This window comes from Wyeomyia smithii, chromosome 1, assembly GCF_029784165.1.
Source record: "Wyeomyia smithii strain HCP4-BCI-WySm-NY-G18 chromosome 1, ASM2978416v1, whole genome shotgun sequence".
Classification (NCBI taxonomy): domain Eukaryota; kingdom Metazoa; phylum Arthropoda; class Insecta; order Diptera; family Culicidae; genus Wyeomyia; species Wyeomyia smithii.
The window spans coordinates 134,347,918-134,366,835 of record NC_073694.1 but is presented as its reverse complement, the minus strand read 5'-3'; the positions used below and the strand labels follow the sequence as shown (position 1 = coordinate 134,366,835).

Sequence of the window (18,918 nt, the reverse complement as noted above, 5' to 3'; positions counted from 1 at the left end):
GTCAAATAACAAACCGTTTGAAATGATTGGTTTTATCGAAATGACAATATCCTCAACTTTTGGCTTCTGTACATCGCCTTAAGAGGTTATATACCTTCTTAGTTTTCAAAAAAACGGAAAAAATTTTATTACATTATTTTCAAATACAACATCTTGAGAACATTTCCATAAATTTTAATAAGATCTGAGCAATAGGAAGAAAGTTAGAGCGATTTGCAACGCGCCTCGCAACGGCCGCATAAGCTAAACTTGAAACTTTACACGCGATTATCTCGGAATAGTTTTTTGCGGAAAATGACTTTGCCGTGATCCTGATTGCGGGAAAACTACTGAACCGATTTCCTTCATATTTTTTCTTAAATTTTCGTTATAAAATTCGCCGGTCCTTGAACGATCGCTTTTTGGAACATACAGTTGCATTTTGCCGCAAAAAAATTTTAATGCAATTTTTTGCGCTCAAAACGTGCATTTTTTGGGAAAAACGTTCCCGTTTGCACCGAAAACAAAATACTCATAAAAGCGATCGTTCAAGGACCCGGCACACTTCTAAACTAATGAAATAATATGAGTTTTTTGGTTTCGGTTGATCCGCTGAGTCTCTATCGGGATCACCGCAAGCCTCTGCAAAAAAATAGCGTTTCGGGGAAACGGCCATTACTCTAGTAATAATTGGTGTATCTCAAAATCAAACATATTTTCTTGTTGTTGATAAACTGTACTTTCAGAAAAATACCACTTTGATGCAATGAAAATGGTGCTATGCACTTAAAAATAAATTCAAACTTCCCTCATTTTTCTCGACCAAAAAGGTATATAACCCCTTAATTCTGAATATATTCATATTGGGTGGTATTCTGTCATTTTCAGCAGACTTTCTGGCATCAATCTGACACCGGAAATACCCATATTGGGAGGTATTTTTGGTTATTTTCCAGAAACTAAAAGTGGTCGTCTTTAAATTCAAAATGGTGTCCAGGGTCAATGTTTGGTTTCTATGCATCATCACGTTTACGGAAATATCCATATTGAGTATTATTCGGTCATTTTCGACTGTTGCCTATAAGTTGCCATTTAGCATTTCAAAATGGTGCCTGAGGTCAATTGTTAGCTCCTTGCATCATTCTGGTTCCAGAGATACTCATATTGGATAGTATTTGTTTATTTTAGGCTGTTTTTCACAAACCGGTAGTCGCCATCTTGGATTTCAAAATTGTATTTAGGATACTGGTTAAAGAAAAACTCATATTGGGTGATATATTGTCACTTTGGACTGTTTTTCAGAAGCCGAAAGTCGTCATTTTGGACTTTAAAATTGCCTGTGAAATCAATTTCTGTCATCTGGGCGTAATTCTGGTTCCGAAAACATTCATATTGAATGGTATTTGGTCATTTCCGGCTGTTTGCCAGACACCGGAAGTCACCATCTTAAAATTCAAGATTGTGTCTGTGATCAATTTTTAGCTTCTGTGGGAATCGTCCATTTCAGGCTGTTTTCCAGAAACCGGAAGTTGCCATCTTACAATTCAAAATGTTGTCTGAAGTCGATTTGTGGCTCCAGTGCATCATTACGGTTCCGGACCCAAGCAGCAAAATTTGTTTCGTTAATGAGCTTTGTGCATCACAGCAACAAATTCTTATGCGAAATTGCAGTTACATCTCAGTTTCATACACAATGACAAAAAAAGCGCAGGAGGTGGAGCCAATTGCAACATTTTCGTTGTTTCAACACAAGTTTCAAGAATGAAACCGCAATGTGTATGAACTTATGCATGGAATTTTAAAATGAAATTACGCATGGAATTTGATAACAACATGGTAAATGCTGCATTGCAAGCTCATGGCTTAGTTTTAAATATTGCTTCCATGCCAATGCAATGGTCATTACCAGTTTTTAATTTTGCTTCTTCAATCCATCAGTACCTTAGCGTGATAATGAAATTCAAAGCAATTTATCATATCGTTTAGAGACCCACACTTTTTGGACGACTTCTAGTCCAAGCACCCAAGAGTTATAACGCAGTGAATAACCTCACCCAAAAACAAATATAAGGCGAACGATTGAGCAAAAGTTGCTGTTACATGGCTTCAGAACATGACAGCAACTTTTAGAAGTATTTTTGTGTGTTTGTTTTTTGTTTCTCGCAAGCATCACGTTGGCAACCTGTATGCTCCACCCACTAGATCTATTCAGTGATGGTTAGGTTTTCAAATGCCGTTTATACGTTTCAACAACAAATCTAACCTCGCGAATTACGTTGTTGGTGTGAAGATTTTTGAAGCAGCGATGCAACTTTAGTTGTTGCTTGTTTCTTTACAATTTCATCGTAGTAACAAAAAATGTTTCTCAAAACTTCGGAATTTCATTAGTGCAACAAATGATCACAATTTATTTTTTTATTTCGTTTCAATTGTTGCTTGGGGAAATACCCATATTGGGTGGTATTTGGTCATTTGCCGCTGTTTTTCCGACACCGGAAGTCGCCATTTTGGATTTCATAATGGCATTTGGAGACAATTTCTGGATTTTGAACGGCATACTGGTTAAAGAAAAACTAATATTGGGTGGTATTTGGTCATTTTCAGCTGTTTTCAGAAACCGGAAGTCGCCATTTTAGAATTTAAAATGCTATCTGTGGTCGATTTTAGCTCCTGTGTATTATTATAGATCCGGATATTATTATATTGGGTGGAAATCGGCCGTTTTTAGCTGTTTTCCAGAAACCGGAAGTTGCCATCTTACAATCCAAAATGTTGTCTGAGGTCAATTATGGAACATATCTGTTTCCACTAAAAACATTCACCTGCCAATATGGTTCCATTTAGCTGATTAGTTCGCGAGATGTGTAGAAATTTGTGAAGAAACATGTACTTCCAGAAGAGAGAGGGGCGTAAACCATTATGGACATATTTGTTACCTCTAAAAACATTCACATACCAAATTTGGTTGTATTTACTTGATTGGTTCTTGAGCTGTGCGAAATTTGTTTTTCATTTTCATGGGATCCCTCCCTTAAAGAAGAGGGAGTCGGGTGTCAAACCATTATGTACATATTTGTTACCACTAAAAACATTTACCTGCCAAATTTTGTTCCATTTGGTTGATTAGTTCTCGAGATGTGCACAAATTTGTGTTTCATTCAACTATTATGGACATATTAGTTACCCCTTAAAACATCCACATGCCAAATTCGGTTTCATTTGCTTGGTTTGTTCTTGAGTTGTGCAGAAATTTATGTTTCATTTGTATGGGACCCCTCCCTTCCAGAAAAGGGAGGGGTCTCAAACTATCATAGGAACCTTTATCGGCACCAAAAACCCCTACATACATACAGTTCCACGTCGATCGGTTCGGTAGTTTTCGGGCCTATATGGATCAGACAGACAGACAGACTTGACTGCATTTTTATATGTAAAGATTACAGCATCAATACTTTAGAACCTAAAGAGTGAATATACATTAATTGGATTGAAGCGGTCATGTAAATCTATTTTTACAAATAAAAAATTGAATGAGAAAGGCTGGGTCTGACCGCTAGGTGGATTAATTTAGGTTTTTAGTTTAACGTTGTTCATAGAAAAATGAACAGAGCGAAACTCAATAATCTCATTAGTTTTTTCGATCGATTTTGACTAAATTAGTATCAAATGAAAGGTCTGTCTTTCAAACCTCTCGCAAACAATTTTCATAATAATTGGTCATAGGTTCAGGTGATACGAAACAATCGTGAATGAAGACTGTTTGAATTTGAAATCTTATTTCCGAATATATAATAAAACATTTGATGAAAGAACAAAAATACCCTTCAAAGGTAATCAAATTTACGACTTTTTACATTGTGAGACGTCGAAAATAATGAAAAGTCAAGTTTGTGAAAACACCTTCCAAAAATTCGGGAAAACTATTGTTGCCATATTTGTGTTCGAATGAAGGTATTTGTACTTTGTAGCATACACGGTAGCCCACTGAATCTTGAAAATAAACCTACTGTTTCTTTTTTCATCTTCCAACCCTCAACGATGATTAAAAAATCTCAATTATTGTCTCTTCCTTTTAAAACAAAACGCGCCGAATTTGTCGCAGAAATCGTCGCCATACAGTTTCTATGGCGACGAATTCGGTGCGTTTTGTTTTAAAAGAAACAGACAATACATAGTTTCAAAATAATACATGCTTGTAATCGATATAGGTAAAAGTATGATAGTTGATATCAATAGTTTACCCTGTCACAGTCTCGTCAATTCCTGAAGATATTATCATGTGAAATTTCCATTTTTAATGAAAACGGTTTTTAGCTTTTTTCTCCGATGTCCTATTTCCTGCAGTTTTTGCACCAAACATCATCTAAATCGGCTTTAGGATTTCATCCAGCCAACTACTTTAGTTTTCGGCGATGTTTCCAACCACACTGTCACACTGATGTTTTTTTAGGGGCCTATCGCCCTTGTTAGGAGCGATAAGCAAGACAAAAAATTATTTAAGACCTATTGGAGTGTCCCTCTCCACGGAAATCTTTAGTTAAAGGCGAAAACTTTATTCGACAATTGAAGAGTGATCACACTGTTGTTGATGTTAGAAATTTGTGCTATTTACATCGTATTTAGATGATTTCTCACAAAAAACGTAGTTTTAACATTATTGTTTGTTTTAAGCAAAATACATGTTTAAAACAGTTTTACAGTTCGTATTTTGACACGAAACACTTTATCTGCTTTAGTTTTTGAAAAATTACAATTTCAATGCAGCTTGTTTGATGGCCAGCGCACCAGGAAAACTAAAAAAACGGGAACTCGGAAATGACCCGGGAAAATATATTTTTAATTATTCAATCAGTCTTCTATAACTTCGAGGGAAGGATGTTCTGTTTTTTTCTAATTTTAACACCGACCAAACGTTTTTTTTTTGTTTGAAACTTCAGAATTTTAGAATAAATTATCAATTAAATATTTTGTGTGGCCTATCACAAATGGTGGCTACTGAACGTTAATAGACATGTTTATTAGTAACTATTAATGTTTGTTTCGCAAATGATGTTTTTCATTCAAAGGGATTCAAGTCAAGAAAAGCTTCTGATGTTTCGACAACAGTTAGCCAATGCACAATGGTCCAGAAATCAAATTTAGGGGGGAATTGGGGTCTAGAGCTCTATAGCAACATTTTAGAGAAAAACTTTCTTCTACAAAATTGTTACATATGATAAAGCGCTTATTGAAAAATTATCAAAAATTAGGGTGACTAAAATTTTCGATGCAATCAAGTATCTAACTTTTTCATCTTTGTAGGTAGAAGAAAAATTTGTTCTACAATGTTTTAGCTCCAATAATTTTAAGTAACTTTGTAAAAAAAAGTTTTTCTCTATCTTTGAAAACAACCGATTTATATTGAAAAAAACACATTTTGCGCTCTAACTTCTCTATTTCAAGTTTCACGTTAAAATTGTCCTTGAACGACTTTTAAAGCTATTTAAGAGAAACAATTTTTAATGCTGAAATCGTAGGTATCTCAATTCTACTCAAAATTTTTAATGTTTTTCATAAAAAAACATGTGTTTTTCATTTTTTTCTCATTCCTTTTGGGGCAAACATAAAAAGTATCTTTTGGTCTTATTTTGAAGGGCATACTTGACTCTATAAATTGAGGCATTTTTAAAAATATGTTATATTTTAAATTTTAGTAAATTCAATTTAAAAACATGACAGCAATTTCAATACTTTTGTACAATACGCATAGAAAAGCACGCAGAATAATTTTTCTAGTATTTTTTCTTATAACTAGAAATAATTACCCTCAACTTGATCCAAAAAGATTGAAAATCGATAAAATATATAAAAGTATTGAAATTTTTGTCAAGTTGAATTTACTAAAATTTGAAAAATAACATATTTTAAAAAATTCAAAAACTTGAAATAAAGAAGTTAGAGCGCAAAATGTGTTTCTTCAATATAAATCGGTTGTTTTTAAAGATAGAGAAAAACTTTTATTTAAAGTGTTACTTAAAATAATTGCAGTTATAACATTGTAGACCAATTTTTTCTGCTATCTACAAAGATAAAAAAGTTAGATACTTGATTGCATCGAAAATTTTGGTCACCCTATTTTTTGATAATTTTTCAATAAGCGCTTTATCATACGTAACAACTTTGTAGAAGAAAGTTTTTCTCGAAAACATTGTTTTAGAGCTCTAGACCCAAATTTCCCCCTAAATTTGGTTTCTGGACCATTGTGCAATGTAACTCGAGCTTACCAAACCAAGAAAGACGTTTCAAAATCATTTTTAGAATTTTCTTTTATTGATTTTTTTTATTTCCTGAAGTGTTTTCTTTCTTTTTAAACAACAACTCGGTTTAGCATGAAAAGCTACTGGTCTAAAATTTGTTTATTCCTTAAACAAAGTTAAGAATTTTGAATAATGAGAGTATATAAACATCTCATATATTTACTCCGTTTTTGTATACTTTCCATGTGTTCTTTAAAAATAAAATTTTTATCTTAGATTAATGCAATTACTTAACTTGGTCAGACTTACTTAAAAAACCTAAATTAATCCACCTAGCGGTCAGACGCAGCCTTTCTCATTCAAACTTATTATTTGTAAAAATAGATTTACATGAATGCTTAAATCCAATAAAGGTTTATTCACTCTTTGGGTTCTAAAATATTGATGCTGTAATTAAAGTATAAAATATGAAGTTTGACGTAATGTTAGTGCTTAAGAAATAGCGAAATTAAATGAAATGACTCTTAATTTTGAACAATTTAATCACGAGCGATACCGGGAACGTTCAGATAGTACGATACCACATTTAAATCATGTTGAGGCCATATATATTGATCAAAGCGGTAGAGTGTTGAATAGTCTTTGAATTTCTAATCAGGTATAGTGTTGAATGATCTTTGAATTTCTTTTCTTTCCAAAACGTTTGAACAGCATATCAAATTGTTATAAAGTTTGTTATTCGTAAGTTTGAGAGATGACTCGTTTGTATGACACTAGTTATGTTCAAATAAGTTGTGTAATACTTGAGATAATAGACTTTAGTTGTTTTACAAATTAAAACATAACGCTTGCTTAGGTTTAATTACAATCAAATGAAAAGGTAACGTATAGGGCAGCCAAACTTTGAAACCACGTGTTCAATCATAATTCATCAGTTAACCCTTAACTAGCCCGTTCATCTGATATCAATATTGTTCAAATCGGTTGTGTAGTTTCTAAGAAAATGAAGTTTCGTGGTTTTCACATTTCGATACATTACAGATAAAGTTACAGTCCGATTACAGCAATTCAATTCAATGGGGTGTTATGAGGAAGCTAGACCTTTCATTTGATACTAATTCTGTGGAAATCGAGTCAACCATCTCTGGGAAAAGTGAGTGAGTCCAAGGTGTCTTCGAAATATGTTTCTTTTCATAGCTGGATTTCACATTTTTAAACATAACAGGCAAAGTAATAATCCGTTTGTAAAAAAAATGGGGCAACAAGACCTTCCATATGACACTGATTTTATAAAAATCGGGCCAGCCATCTCTGAGAAACATGAGTGAGATTATATAGTCTTCAGAACACGTTTCTTTCCATAACTTCTGAACCACATGTTCAATCTTCATAAAATTCAAAAGTTAAAGGTTTTTAAGGTAGTCCGTTCATTTGAAACCAATTTTGTTCAAATCAGTTATGTAGTTTCTGAGATATTGATGTTTCGTGATTTTTACATTTTGATACATAACCTCTAAACTAGAAATCAGATTACAATAAAATTCAATTGGGTCTTATAGGGCAACTAGACCTTTCATTTGCAATTAATTTCATTGAAATCGGTTCGGTCAGACCATCTCTGAGAAAAGTGAGTGCGAAAAAAAGGTGCACATACACACGTACACACCCACACACAAACATATACACCTATACATGCATACATGCAGAAAATGCTCGATTCGTCGAACTGAGTCCAGTAGTATATGACATTCGGCCATTTGGATCACTTATCTACCTTTTAATTAGCCAGTGATCGTTAGGAGAAAGTCAATATGTTTACTTTCATTATGTGATTTCACATTTTTATGAACAACGGACAAAGTTACAATCCGATTGCAATGAAATTCAATAGCACCTATGGGGCAACTAGACCTTTCATTTGACACTAATTTTGTGAAAATCGGTTTATCCATCTCTGAGAAAAATGAGTGAGTTTAAACAACCTCAGGATAACTTTTCTTTTAATAACTTTTGAACCATATGTTCAATCATAACGAAAGTCAAAAGTTAAGGGTCTGGAGACAGCCCGATCATTTGAAACCAGTTTTATTGAAATCGGTTGTGTGGTTTCTGAGATATAGATGTTTCGTGATTTTTACATTTTGATACATAACCTCTAAACTTAAAATCCGATTGCAATGAAATTCAATAGCAACCTATGGCGCAACTAGACCTTTCATTTGCAATTAATTTTATGAAAATCTGTCCAGCCATCTCTGAGAAAAGTGAGTGAGAAAAAAAAGTTGCGCATACACACACACACACATACACACATACACACATACATACATACATACAGAAAATGCTCAGTTCGTCGAAAGGGGTCGAGTGGTATATGACATTCGGCCATTTGGACCACTTTTATACCTTTGGTTTTTCCAGTGATTGCTATACCTTTCTAGGAGAAAGGCAAAAAACCTCATTCATCTTAATGACGTGATTATTGTTTGATTTGAGAAAAGAAGCTCTAGGCTTATGAGGTTTCAGAAGTATTAGGATTTTTTCTCATTTTTGCATGTAGTAAGAGCAAATATTCAAACTTTTTTTGCAATGGACTAATTATGGCACGAGGACTTTTTAATTTTATGGGAATACCTGTGTCATCACAGAATAATGACTTTGTGTGCCCTGTAGGTAAATCAGGAAAATCAAAAATGAATATGCTGTATAGGGCTGAACCTTGAGATACACCTGCTTGGACAGGAGTTTGATCAGTTGATTTTTTTAATTTTTTTTTTTGAGAAAATTAGAAAAATTATAGCTAACCATTTCGAAATCAAGCCCTCATGTCAAACATCGCCGAATTTTTCTGTCATGAAGAGCAGCTCCAGTAGAATAAACTTCAGATTTGTTGGCTCGTATCATATATAAGTAACTCTGATCGATTGATGAATTGGGGAATACCCATGGGGAAATGCAAACTTTTTCTTTGGCGAATTCTCATTGATTTACGACACATTCAGGTAAAATTTAATTTTACAAACAGTTTATTGGTCGAAGAAAGCAAACTGATTGGTAAAGATATTCATACCTTTATAAGGCCGACGTTCAACGGCGTAGTGTTTGTTTCATAGTTATGAACTGCGTAAGATGACTGTACTGCGTACAACGAGATGTATTTAATGGTCCGTTGTGTATCATGAGTTTCGCATATAACTTAGTCCCAACGACCAAATTTAGGTATAGCATAGACTTGACAAATCATACATAGCAACACGACAAAACGAACTCAATAAAAATCAGGCTGGCCGCTTAGTGGAATACTTCGTTGAACCACAAGCTACCCAAGTTACAAGCCGATTTAGAGTTGAATTTTACTTTGCAACTTTTGGTCCATGTTTTATCAGGGGCCATCCACATTCCACGTGGACAGATTTTTGACGATTTTGACACCCTCCCTCTCCGTGGACAACTGCTCATATAAATTCTAAAAATTTTGTATAGACCGTGGACATTATACAGACCCCCCCCAAGCTGTCCACGTGGAATGTGGATGGCCCCTCACTTAAATGGAAATAACGCGCATGAATTGAAATTCAAATATTGAATATTTTTGAAATTTAATCAAAAGTGGGTTCGTAGTCTATCGATTCGCTTTGTTTATCGATTTACACGGTGATACCAGCAAGCTTGTATTAGTAAGGTAGCGGCACAGTAGCGGTGTCGTTTTGTGATGTCTTCTCATGGCATGTTTACATGATTGATCGATTGCTTTGACGTTTACCGGCGTTTTTCTCTGTTTTTCATTCAGTATTGGACTAGAGTAGGAGCTAAACAATTTGCACAATCTGGGCTGAATGTTTTTGAAGTTTTGCTTGTTATCGAGTATAACCAATATAGAACTACTCTTACTAGATGAGCTCATAGCACCTAATACATTTGACTCCCTTTCCATCCAAAAACCAGAAAAGTTCAATAGATTGATAACACTGGTCGACAAAAGCGAGAGAAAAAGTTGACCTAAAGCTCAAAATAGTTGCCCTAAAAAGATTATAACTTTTTCACCATTCTTGCTAGGGACTTAGCAGAAGTGCGCCAGAATGCCGGACCGTAAGTGCTCTCCGGGTTTTTCGCTTCTACGTTGGCTTACGGGAAAACTCATTTGAATCTCTGAAAAAGTAATTTTTGCTAGAGGTACCCAAATTCACAGAAATGGTTTAAAATCTTTAATTTTTCATTCGTTTTCCAGTTTGAGCCCTAGGGCAAAACCTGTATCAGTGTAATTGATATTGAATTTTTCTATAGAAATTGTGAGGTATTATGTGAAGCTAATCAACATTCAATTAATCTAAAACAGATTTTTTTACATCCGTTTAGCCATGTAGACCAGTTGTTGTGGCCTCTCCTACAATATGTTATAAAATGAATATTGCGTGTATTGCGTAAGGTACAACCAACGCGTAGGTTAGGCGATGTAATTTTAATTAAATGCCTCCGTGCAGCAACCTTGATTGTGTTGCCACAGCAACGAAGGTAAACAGGGTTTCTGTTTGCGTGCAATGTGATTATCTCGAAGTGATCCAGCAAAGTTAAGCACCGATACTAACCTGATTATGCTGGTTCTGTTCTGCCATGGCTTTTTCTTTCGCCTGCCGTTTACATTTATATCGATGATTCTGAAACCATATTTTAACCTGCAAAAACGAGAAAGAAAAAGGAATGTCAATTTTCTTTATATGCTTCGCGTGCATGTATTGGTGATCTGGATTACGAAGGAATCGGTTGAGTCTGAACTTCGAAAAATAGAGAAGGACGGGCAATTGTCGTCTAGAAACGCAGAAAAAGGATGGTATGAGTGGAAAGGTAAGGCGAAAGGGACAACAACAAAATTATATGAATCGTATGATTCCTATGAGACTGTATGGTCCCCGGAGTTACCGAAGGAGACATACAAGAATGGCGCTGCAGAAAGCAGGCAAAAACGAGAGCGCTTCATAACTCCCTCTTGTTGACGCGCTTCATTGTGTGCGCAAGTGCTGTAAAGAGCCTTCTTCAGACCTCTTTCAAATGCTCACTCTACGAGGATTTTTTCTGGCATCCTCGGAAGCATTACTAGCCAAAGGTTGCACCGTGATACGTCTCCTATGTTTGTTTTTTCAGGGGACGATGTTTGAACATATCGTATACGGAATCACCACATGGAGCAGCATGGCTGAAGCGCAAAGTGTGTCGCATACACCCGGCGCGCAGAGGTCTTTGTAGGCTTCAAAGCGTTCTAATTTCATTAGTGCCCCAGAGTCTGCTTCTCTGGTTGTGGAATGCCTTCTTAATTCCGTCGCGGTGGATTGTGAAGTGATTAGGTTTCTTTGACAATTGTAGTGTTGGGTTAAAGTAGATTAAAATTTTAGTTGATTTCGACGAAATTTGTTGGCTTATCATTTTTCATTTCTATACAAGCCTTGCATGTAGTCACTCCAAGACACAGTGAATAAACGAATAGAGTCATACTGTTCAGCAACATTCAAAGTTTTCAAACTTACCAAATAGAACATTGTTCCAAGTATTTCCAGTTAAATGCTGGTTGGTTACAATGTCTGAGTCCAATAAACACTAAGGTCAAGTTCCGACAGTTGAATGTTGGCGCACCCCTAGGCTTTGCTTCAATTTTTTTTATACAGTATGTACACTCAGAATTTTTTTAACATTATTGTTACGTGAAAGTTCCTATACTTGTTCATTTTTGTCATTTTGCATGATTTACGTTACAAACATAACATCTACGCGTGAAAATCACATGCATACCATGGTTTATCACGTACCATCTACGTGAAGTTGACAACGTCAAACAGGCTGTATCGCGTGAATTTTCTGAGAGTAAATATCTAGAAATCAAAATGGCGAGGCTGTTGTCTGATTCAGTGTCAGAACAACTAAGTCTAAGTTTGATAGTTCTGTAATGACGTTACAGGAATTTTTGGACATGTAACTCTTGATTAACATTTCTAATCAACTAAAAGTGGTTGGGAAAATTTTGAATATCACTGACATGTTAATATCATTGAGACTACATCCATTTTTCATCTCAAAATCGAATTGCTCCGTTCTCTATCATCATCAACATGAAATGAAATGATATTTTCGGCGATCTTTGTTGATACATGTAAAGTAGCACGTGTCACAAATAAAAGACGCAATATACGTTGATTTCCTTCCAGTTCCCTAGATTTATAACAAAAGAAAGGTGAATGTAGAGAACTGGTACCAAGTAGTCAGGACAGTAATCTTTGCGTTGCTTACACAGAAAAGAAAGACTCAAGGGTTTTCACACCCTTGTGCACTTAGTTAAGCGAGCTCAAAGTTTTCTTGAAAAGATAGCGATAGATTGAAACTACTAAAAACTTTTAATATATTTTGGCAATTTCTACACAGTAATATATTAGTTATTATTTGTTTTGGAATTCCGACTTTACATAATTCAACACAGTTTTTTGTTTTGATAAATTTTGCATTTAACTAGTTGGGGTTTTAACTCTTACTTCTCGAATTTAGTTTTGAACCTATACCGAATAAAATATTATACGGTTTTTGTGTGTGATATTTTATATGATTTTAAATGCTTATGCCAAACAGACCGAATACAATATGACTATTAGTATACAAAAAGTATCCTCGGTCGTTTGACAGTTCATTTGAGTTAATTTAAAAGATAAAAGATATTCTTCTTGCTGATAAGCAAAGCAGAGCCTTGCTGCTACATTCCGATTCGGAACTCGACCTTCTGTTTGCTATTCACAGACTTCGAAGCCAACCGTTAGGTATACAGGACAATTGCGGGGCTAGCGCTACGATCCTACTGACACTAACAGTCTCTCCCGAGTCAAGACTCGAACCTCCGACGACTGGCTTGGTAGGCCAGCATCGTATCTCGAGACCAGCTGGGGAGGATGCTGATAACAGAAGTGAAAAGCGAATAAACTGAAATCTATAATTTATTTAGATATTTTGACATTTCGCTGAGTCTGATAACTTTTTCACATTGAAATTCGACTTGAATAGCTATAATTTATAACTATAGGTACTTATTACGGGAATCACTTCACGGTGAAATATATTTCACTTTCACGCTTTTTGAGCCCTATTTTAAATTTCACCTAAAGTGAGGTGACCCAATTCCATCTGTGAAGTAAGATTGAAGGTGAAGTGAAATTGAGAATAGAACAGGTTAAATAAAAATGTAAAATGTCAAATAAAAATGTCCCAAAAAGTCGTTTTTTTTCAAAACTTCCTTTTCCGAGATAACACGTGATCTCGACGTTTTCTGCTTTTTTAAGACATTTGGCATAAAAAAAGTCAATATCGACAATTTCATGAATACCTGCGCAATTTTTTTCATCGGTCAAAAAGGCACGCATCGAATTCTGATACGTTTTATTGCTGAAAAATAAATCCAATATTTATCATCAGATCGCAACTCAATCAATTTTTGACTTATCTCATTTCCGTGAAATCATTTAACCTTTCAACGTGGTCGTGAAATAATTCCACTCTGAATGTCGCTTTTCCCGTTTTTGTTTTCAGTGATATGACACTCATAATAACCCAGATTTCACGGCAGATGTCACTTTGTAAAGTTTTTGTCACTAAGGTGAGTCCCGTAATAAGCCTTTCTTCACTTCATTCTGCCTTCACCGTGAAGTGACTCCTGTTATAAGCACCATAGTGATTTCTCGATCGTCATACATTTTGATTTTGTTATCATTATTGTGCAGTTTGTGCAAGTAATGTATTATTTTCTTTAAAAGTTGCAATCAGAACTTAACTGTATATTATAGAAATGACAAGACACTCAGCGTTAAGGCAACTGTCAGCATCAAAACGGGCAAGCTGTATGATTTTGCATTGCCTAGATTCGTTTTGGTGTGACTGTTGCCTTCACGGCCAGGGTCTTGTCATTTCTCTAATATAAAGTTTTCTGTATCAAAACCATTGCTTGTCTTACTCTTTTTGTTCGGATTCCGTTTCTACTCGCGTTCTAACGTTACCCTTAAAACGTAATTAGTGTTGCAAACGAAAAACTCTGCTTGGCTTTGCGGTGATGTTAAAACAGAACTCATTTGCAACCGTATTTGACAAGTTGGAATCAACGCTCTGCTTCGAAACCCTCTCTTCATACAAATTCAATGTAGAAAGCTATAATTCATTTAGCCTAACGAGTGTCAATATGACGTCCGTACGTTCGTAGCATTTCCTCAAGTTCAAATGCATTTAATTTTTTACGAGTAAATTGTAAAATTGAATAATAAAGGTAGCTTCTTTACAATGTTTTATCAAATTTAATGAATCCTTCTCACCGACTAAAGCCTAATGAAGCACATCAGCTTCCTCGGTCTGCTATTCACTAGTCTGTTAATATAAAATGAAAGAAACCTGACGCTGTCGACATCGTCATTGATATAACGGCGTGCTCCATAGTAGCTGGTATATTCGCACGGTTCCATTACAACTGACAAGGGGTATGATTATGCTGATAATTACGACGATTCCGCTGATGAGATAATGAGATATACATGCACCTGCACATAATACTAACTAAGCTTTTATTCGGCAAATTAAGAGAAAAAAAGTGTATACTTGTTTCGAAATCTGTTACTCGGTAGATATATTGTTAGCAATTTTCTGAATGGGAAATATTTGCAGTTGCAAAGTTGTGTGACATACCGACGGGATACAAGATGGAGGCAAATTGTTTGCGCAATCCAAAGAGAGAAAATAATTATAAATAACACTCACAAGTGTCTGTTGCTGTAGATGAATAGAAAACGCCCGATGGCCGTTTTCGTGTACCTTGCACATAGCACCGGTAACTGCTGGTCAGGAAAAAACCTGGATGATAAGGAGACTAGCTTCCATCTATGAACGAGCAGAACGAAAGTTTGTCGATGATGCAGATAATAACACCACCTCACGTATGGCAGCGTTAGTACGGCTGATAAATAAAGCGAACAAAAAAATGGAGACGGCTTTTCATCCACTGCATAACTGAGTGCACGGAACATCCACTCTTCTTGGTACTGGAGAGGCACATAATAACTCACTAGTGGTTACTTTAACTATAATATATTTTCATTTTTATTTCAAATACTCGTATTTAGAGACCTGCTCTTTTTTTGCACATTTTCGATTTCGGAGTGTGAATGAAGCACTCTTGGCGGTGATGCATAAGGAGACTGTGCTTGCGTGCTAGTTGATCTAACGTTACATTTATGTAAGGTAAAAGGTGAATATGCTATACGTAGGCACTTCCACGCCATGCTCGCCATAATATAATATTTTGCCATAATATAATATCTGTACTGCCGCTCATAGCAAGTCCGTCCCATTTGCGTTTTTGTGCTGATGAGAAAACAGCGATTAAAAATCGTAACACTTTGGGAGAAATATTGCAATCTTATGCTGTTTTAAACAAGGCCATCGACAGAAATTGTTACTGCGATGTTAATTTAATACTTTAGCATTATAACCCGTTCATAAACACCAAAATTCGATTGAATTATGTTGCAAACCATAAGCTGGGACCCATATGCGATAACTTTTTCGATACCTAGCCAGAATGATAGCAAACCAGTCCCATAGCCACCTACGACTGGTGATGAAAAGCAAACTACTGCAAAGCGATTCCGGTTATAGCTTGCATTTGAAACGAATCAGCTGCTGGACGATCACCTTCTCGCGTGCTTCCACAGAATCATTAAACGATTTTGTAGTGAGAAATGTATTACAATATGGTTGTATAACTTGCCCGCTTGTTTCTTTATCTAATACTATGATTAAATTCTCAATCAGTTCAGGTGAAGGAACTTGTTCTAAAATTTTTCGAAAGCGGTCAATGTGTGACGGCGGCGGACAACTTCCACGCATTAGACAGGGAAACCAATATAACAAAGACCCTTCTATTACTAATTTAGATTTTTACTACGTTGTGAAAAAGCTAAGAAGTGTGCTGAAGTATTCGGTATGACTGTTGACACGTTGTTCAAAAAATAAACCACCGTTTATCAATTGTTATCCACGGCCCAACATGGATAAAATACGAGGGTAGTATTATTTTATATTGATTGGATGCTCTAATTAACAGTACAGTGACACGCCTAACGGCGATGGCAGAAATGCTGTTCATTCAAAAAAAAAAAAAGGTTAAAGAAACTTAGCATTGATAAATATTTGTAGTTTTACTTTTAAAATTATACAAAGACATTACCAATCAACTGTCAAACAATAAGGTTTTAATTTTTATCCCATCCTCAAAAACACACATATGCAATAAGCTTTGTTCCCTCGTGATTACCTATAACAAGATATCGGCACAACAACTAACGATTCCAGCAGATTCTAGAAATCAGGTTTCTCTTATAGAAAACGGAATGTTCTATTTTTCCAGTTTTAAATGCGAAACTATAGTAAAATTCGATCGAACCGCCTATTGAATTTTACTTGGTCAACTGGTACATCGAATTCTGAACCTGAAGACCATGAACTATGTTAAACATAACATGTTTCATGATATATATTTGACTGTGGGACTGATGATTGTGATGATTTGTTTTATGGGACCGACTTGCGATCATTTTTGCTATGGGACGAACCGACTTGCTATTTTTTTCATAGTTCCTCAGAACAATGTATTCAAAATTATGTGTTCTATCGAAAGTAGATGATAAAAATGCAATTGGGACGGACTTGCCATGAGGGGCAGTGTAACACGGAAAAGTCGAATTACTTTTGAAAGAGTTTGTAAAATGAATCTCTGAAATGGCCTGCTACAATCTTATGGTAAATGAAGCGTCTAGTTGTTTTATAGAACGAAATAGACTTTTGTAGTATCAGATTAGTTAACCTTTTATGCACAAAAATGTAAAAAATATTGAACTGCACTATTTCATAGATTTTTTGGCCAATTTGACATGCAGTGTAAAATAAAGTTAGTTTGCTATTAATTTTTCAATCGAACTTCTTAAAATTATTTGTGACAAAATTGTTTTTTATGTTTAAATCTTAGATCGCCGCTTAACTATATGTGTTCGTATTACGTAATATAAAAACTCAATGGCTCACACCTGGTGCAGGATATAGTCCTAGATCCATATCTAGGAACGGATATTGAATACGCCCCATTCTATTTTGAAAAGAATTAAAAAAAATTAAATTTATTAATCGGAAATTCCAAAATTGCGAAACATGTTTCCCTTGGTCCTAAAAGAGTTAATCGAACTTATTTTACATCTGATTATTCTGAAATCATTTATTCCACCTCTCACTCAAATATTACCCAAAATATTGTTAAATAGCAGCAAAAATAATTTTGGCCGGGTTATCACTTATGTAACTCCTCTGTGCGGCGCCACCTACTTTTCTTCCCTATGCGATGGAAAGCATGATCCCAAATATTTTTTATCTCAGATATCTTCCGTCGTTGGCTGGGATCGAACCTCGACCGGATGGGTAACTCCACTGCACAACTATGGATATCTATCTTATCGATAGGGTTCAAGAACCCAGCCCATCGGCGAAGCTGGCTACTGTTTGAAGAATTGTGCTGTTTGTTTCGGAGACAGGTTTTGTCGTGTTTTTCTTTTTGAAATAAAGAATTATCTTATTTTTGAGTTTCCAATATTACTTTTAGTTTTCGGTTTCAAAATAAATAAACATATTAAAATATATTATGTCAGAACGGAGTCCTCAATGACGTAAGAAAACCTATTCCAGTTTTATTAGCTACCGTCCACTAAAACCAGGATTGCAATCAACCACACATACGTATACACATACACATGTATCAGGTGTGCAACAAAAGATGACCCAACTTGAGAAACGCGTGTGGAAGCGGTGGAAGCGCGTAATACTGGACAAAGTTGAAGATGTAATAAATCATCAAATCATCGTTAATTATATAACTGCTGCTAGTTTCGTCTTTCGGTCGGGAGAATGAGACAACGCCCACCGGACGGTTTCGAAAAAAATGAAGATCAAAGCGTGTCGAAGCGCAGCTACCGGCACTGACGGCGGCGGTTGCTATGACAGCACAATACAAATGACGCCATTTTGGTTATTTGATTGACAATGATTTAAACCGTCACGTCGGCAGCTGGCGTCACCGACAACAAATTGCTGGTTATTTTCTCTTTTTAACATTGAATTTTTCACCTTTAATTAGATTGTAATCGGTTCGCTGGTTACCGACGGTAGCCTTTGAAGTGCACATGAACTACCGAAGAAATGGTCGAGGTAGTAAAAAACTTGCGAGATAGAACGATTATCTCATTTTAACGAAATAATCTGCGTGAGAAATACTGGTAGACGATTAAGAATTCAGGTGTGCAATTTTACTGGAAGACCCGATGTTTGCTGGTGATGAGTGAATGAATCGATTCCTATGTTTATGTTCTATTTGGCTCATTAGGATTTTTTATGGATTAAAAAGGTATTTTCCAGTTATTTTACGTTTCTGCGCATTCGCTACACTTGGACGGGCCGGACGGTAGGGATTATTGTGATCCGCCCGCAGTAGCAGGTACACCATCAGCACGTTCTGTCCCTCGCCATAAGAAGGGAATGGTTGCGGCTTGCCTCTATTCAACAAGTATACCAACTGCTTTCGCCTTTGTATTATATTTCAACCTCCTTCACCTAACGACGGGCTCAGCGCTAACCACATTTCATCGCGCAT

The 18,918-nt window shown here is 35.6% G+C and overlaps 1 protein-coding gene and 1 non-coding gene across 2 annotated transcripts in view; both read right to left on the bottom strand.

The window, feature by feature from the left end:
* LOC129723805 (homeobox protein Nkx-2.4) overlaps positions 1 to 18,918 on the bottom strand; it is a 79,309-nt gene that overhangs the window by 7,119 nt on the left and 53,272 nt on the right. Inside the window, exon 5 of the mRNA XM_055678250.1 lies at positions 10,802 to 10,888. Coding sequence (XP_055534225.1) covers positions 10,802 to 10,888 — 87 coding nt within the window. The remainder of the gene's footprint in view (positions 1 to 10,801; positions 10,889 to 18,918) is intronic.
* Positions 4,442 to 4,562, bottom strand: LOC129719238 (U5 spliceosomal RNA). The gene has a single exon (XR_008727161.1). It is a non-coding gene; the product is annotated as a U5 spliceosomal RNA (small nuclear RNA).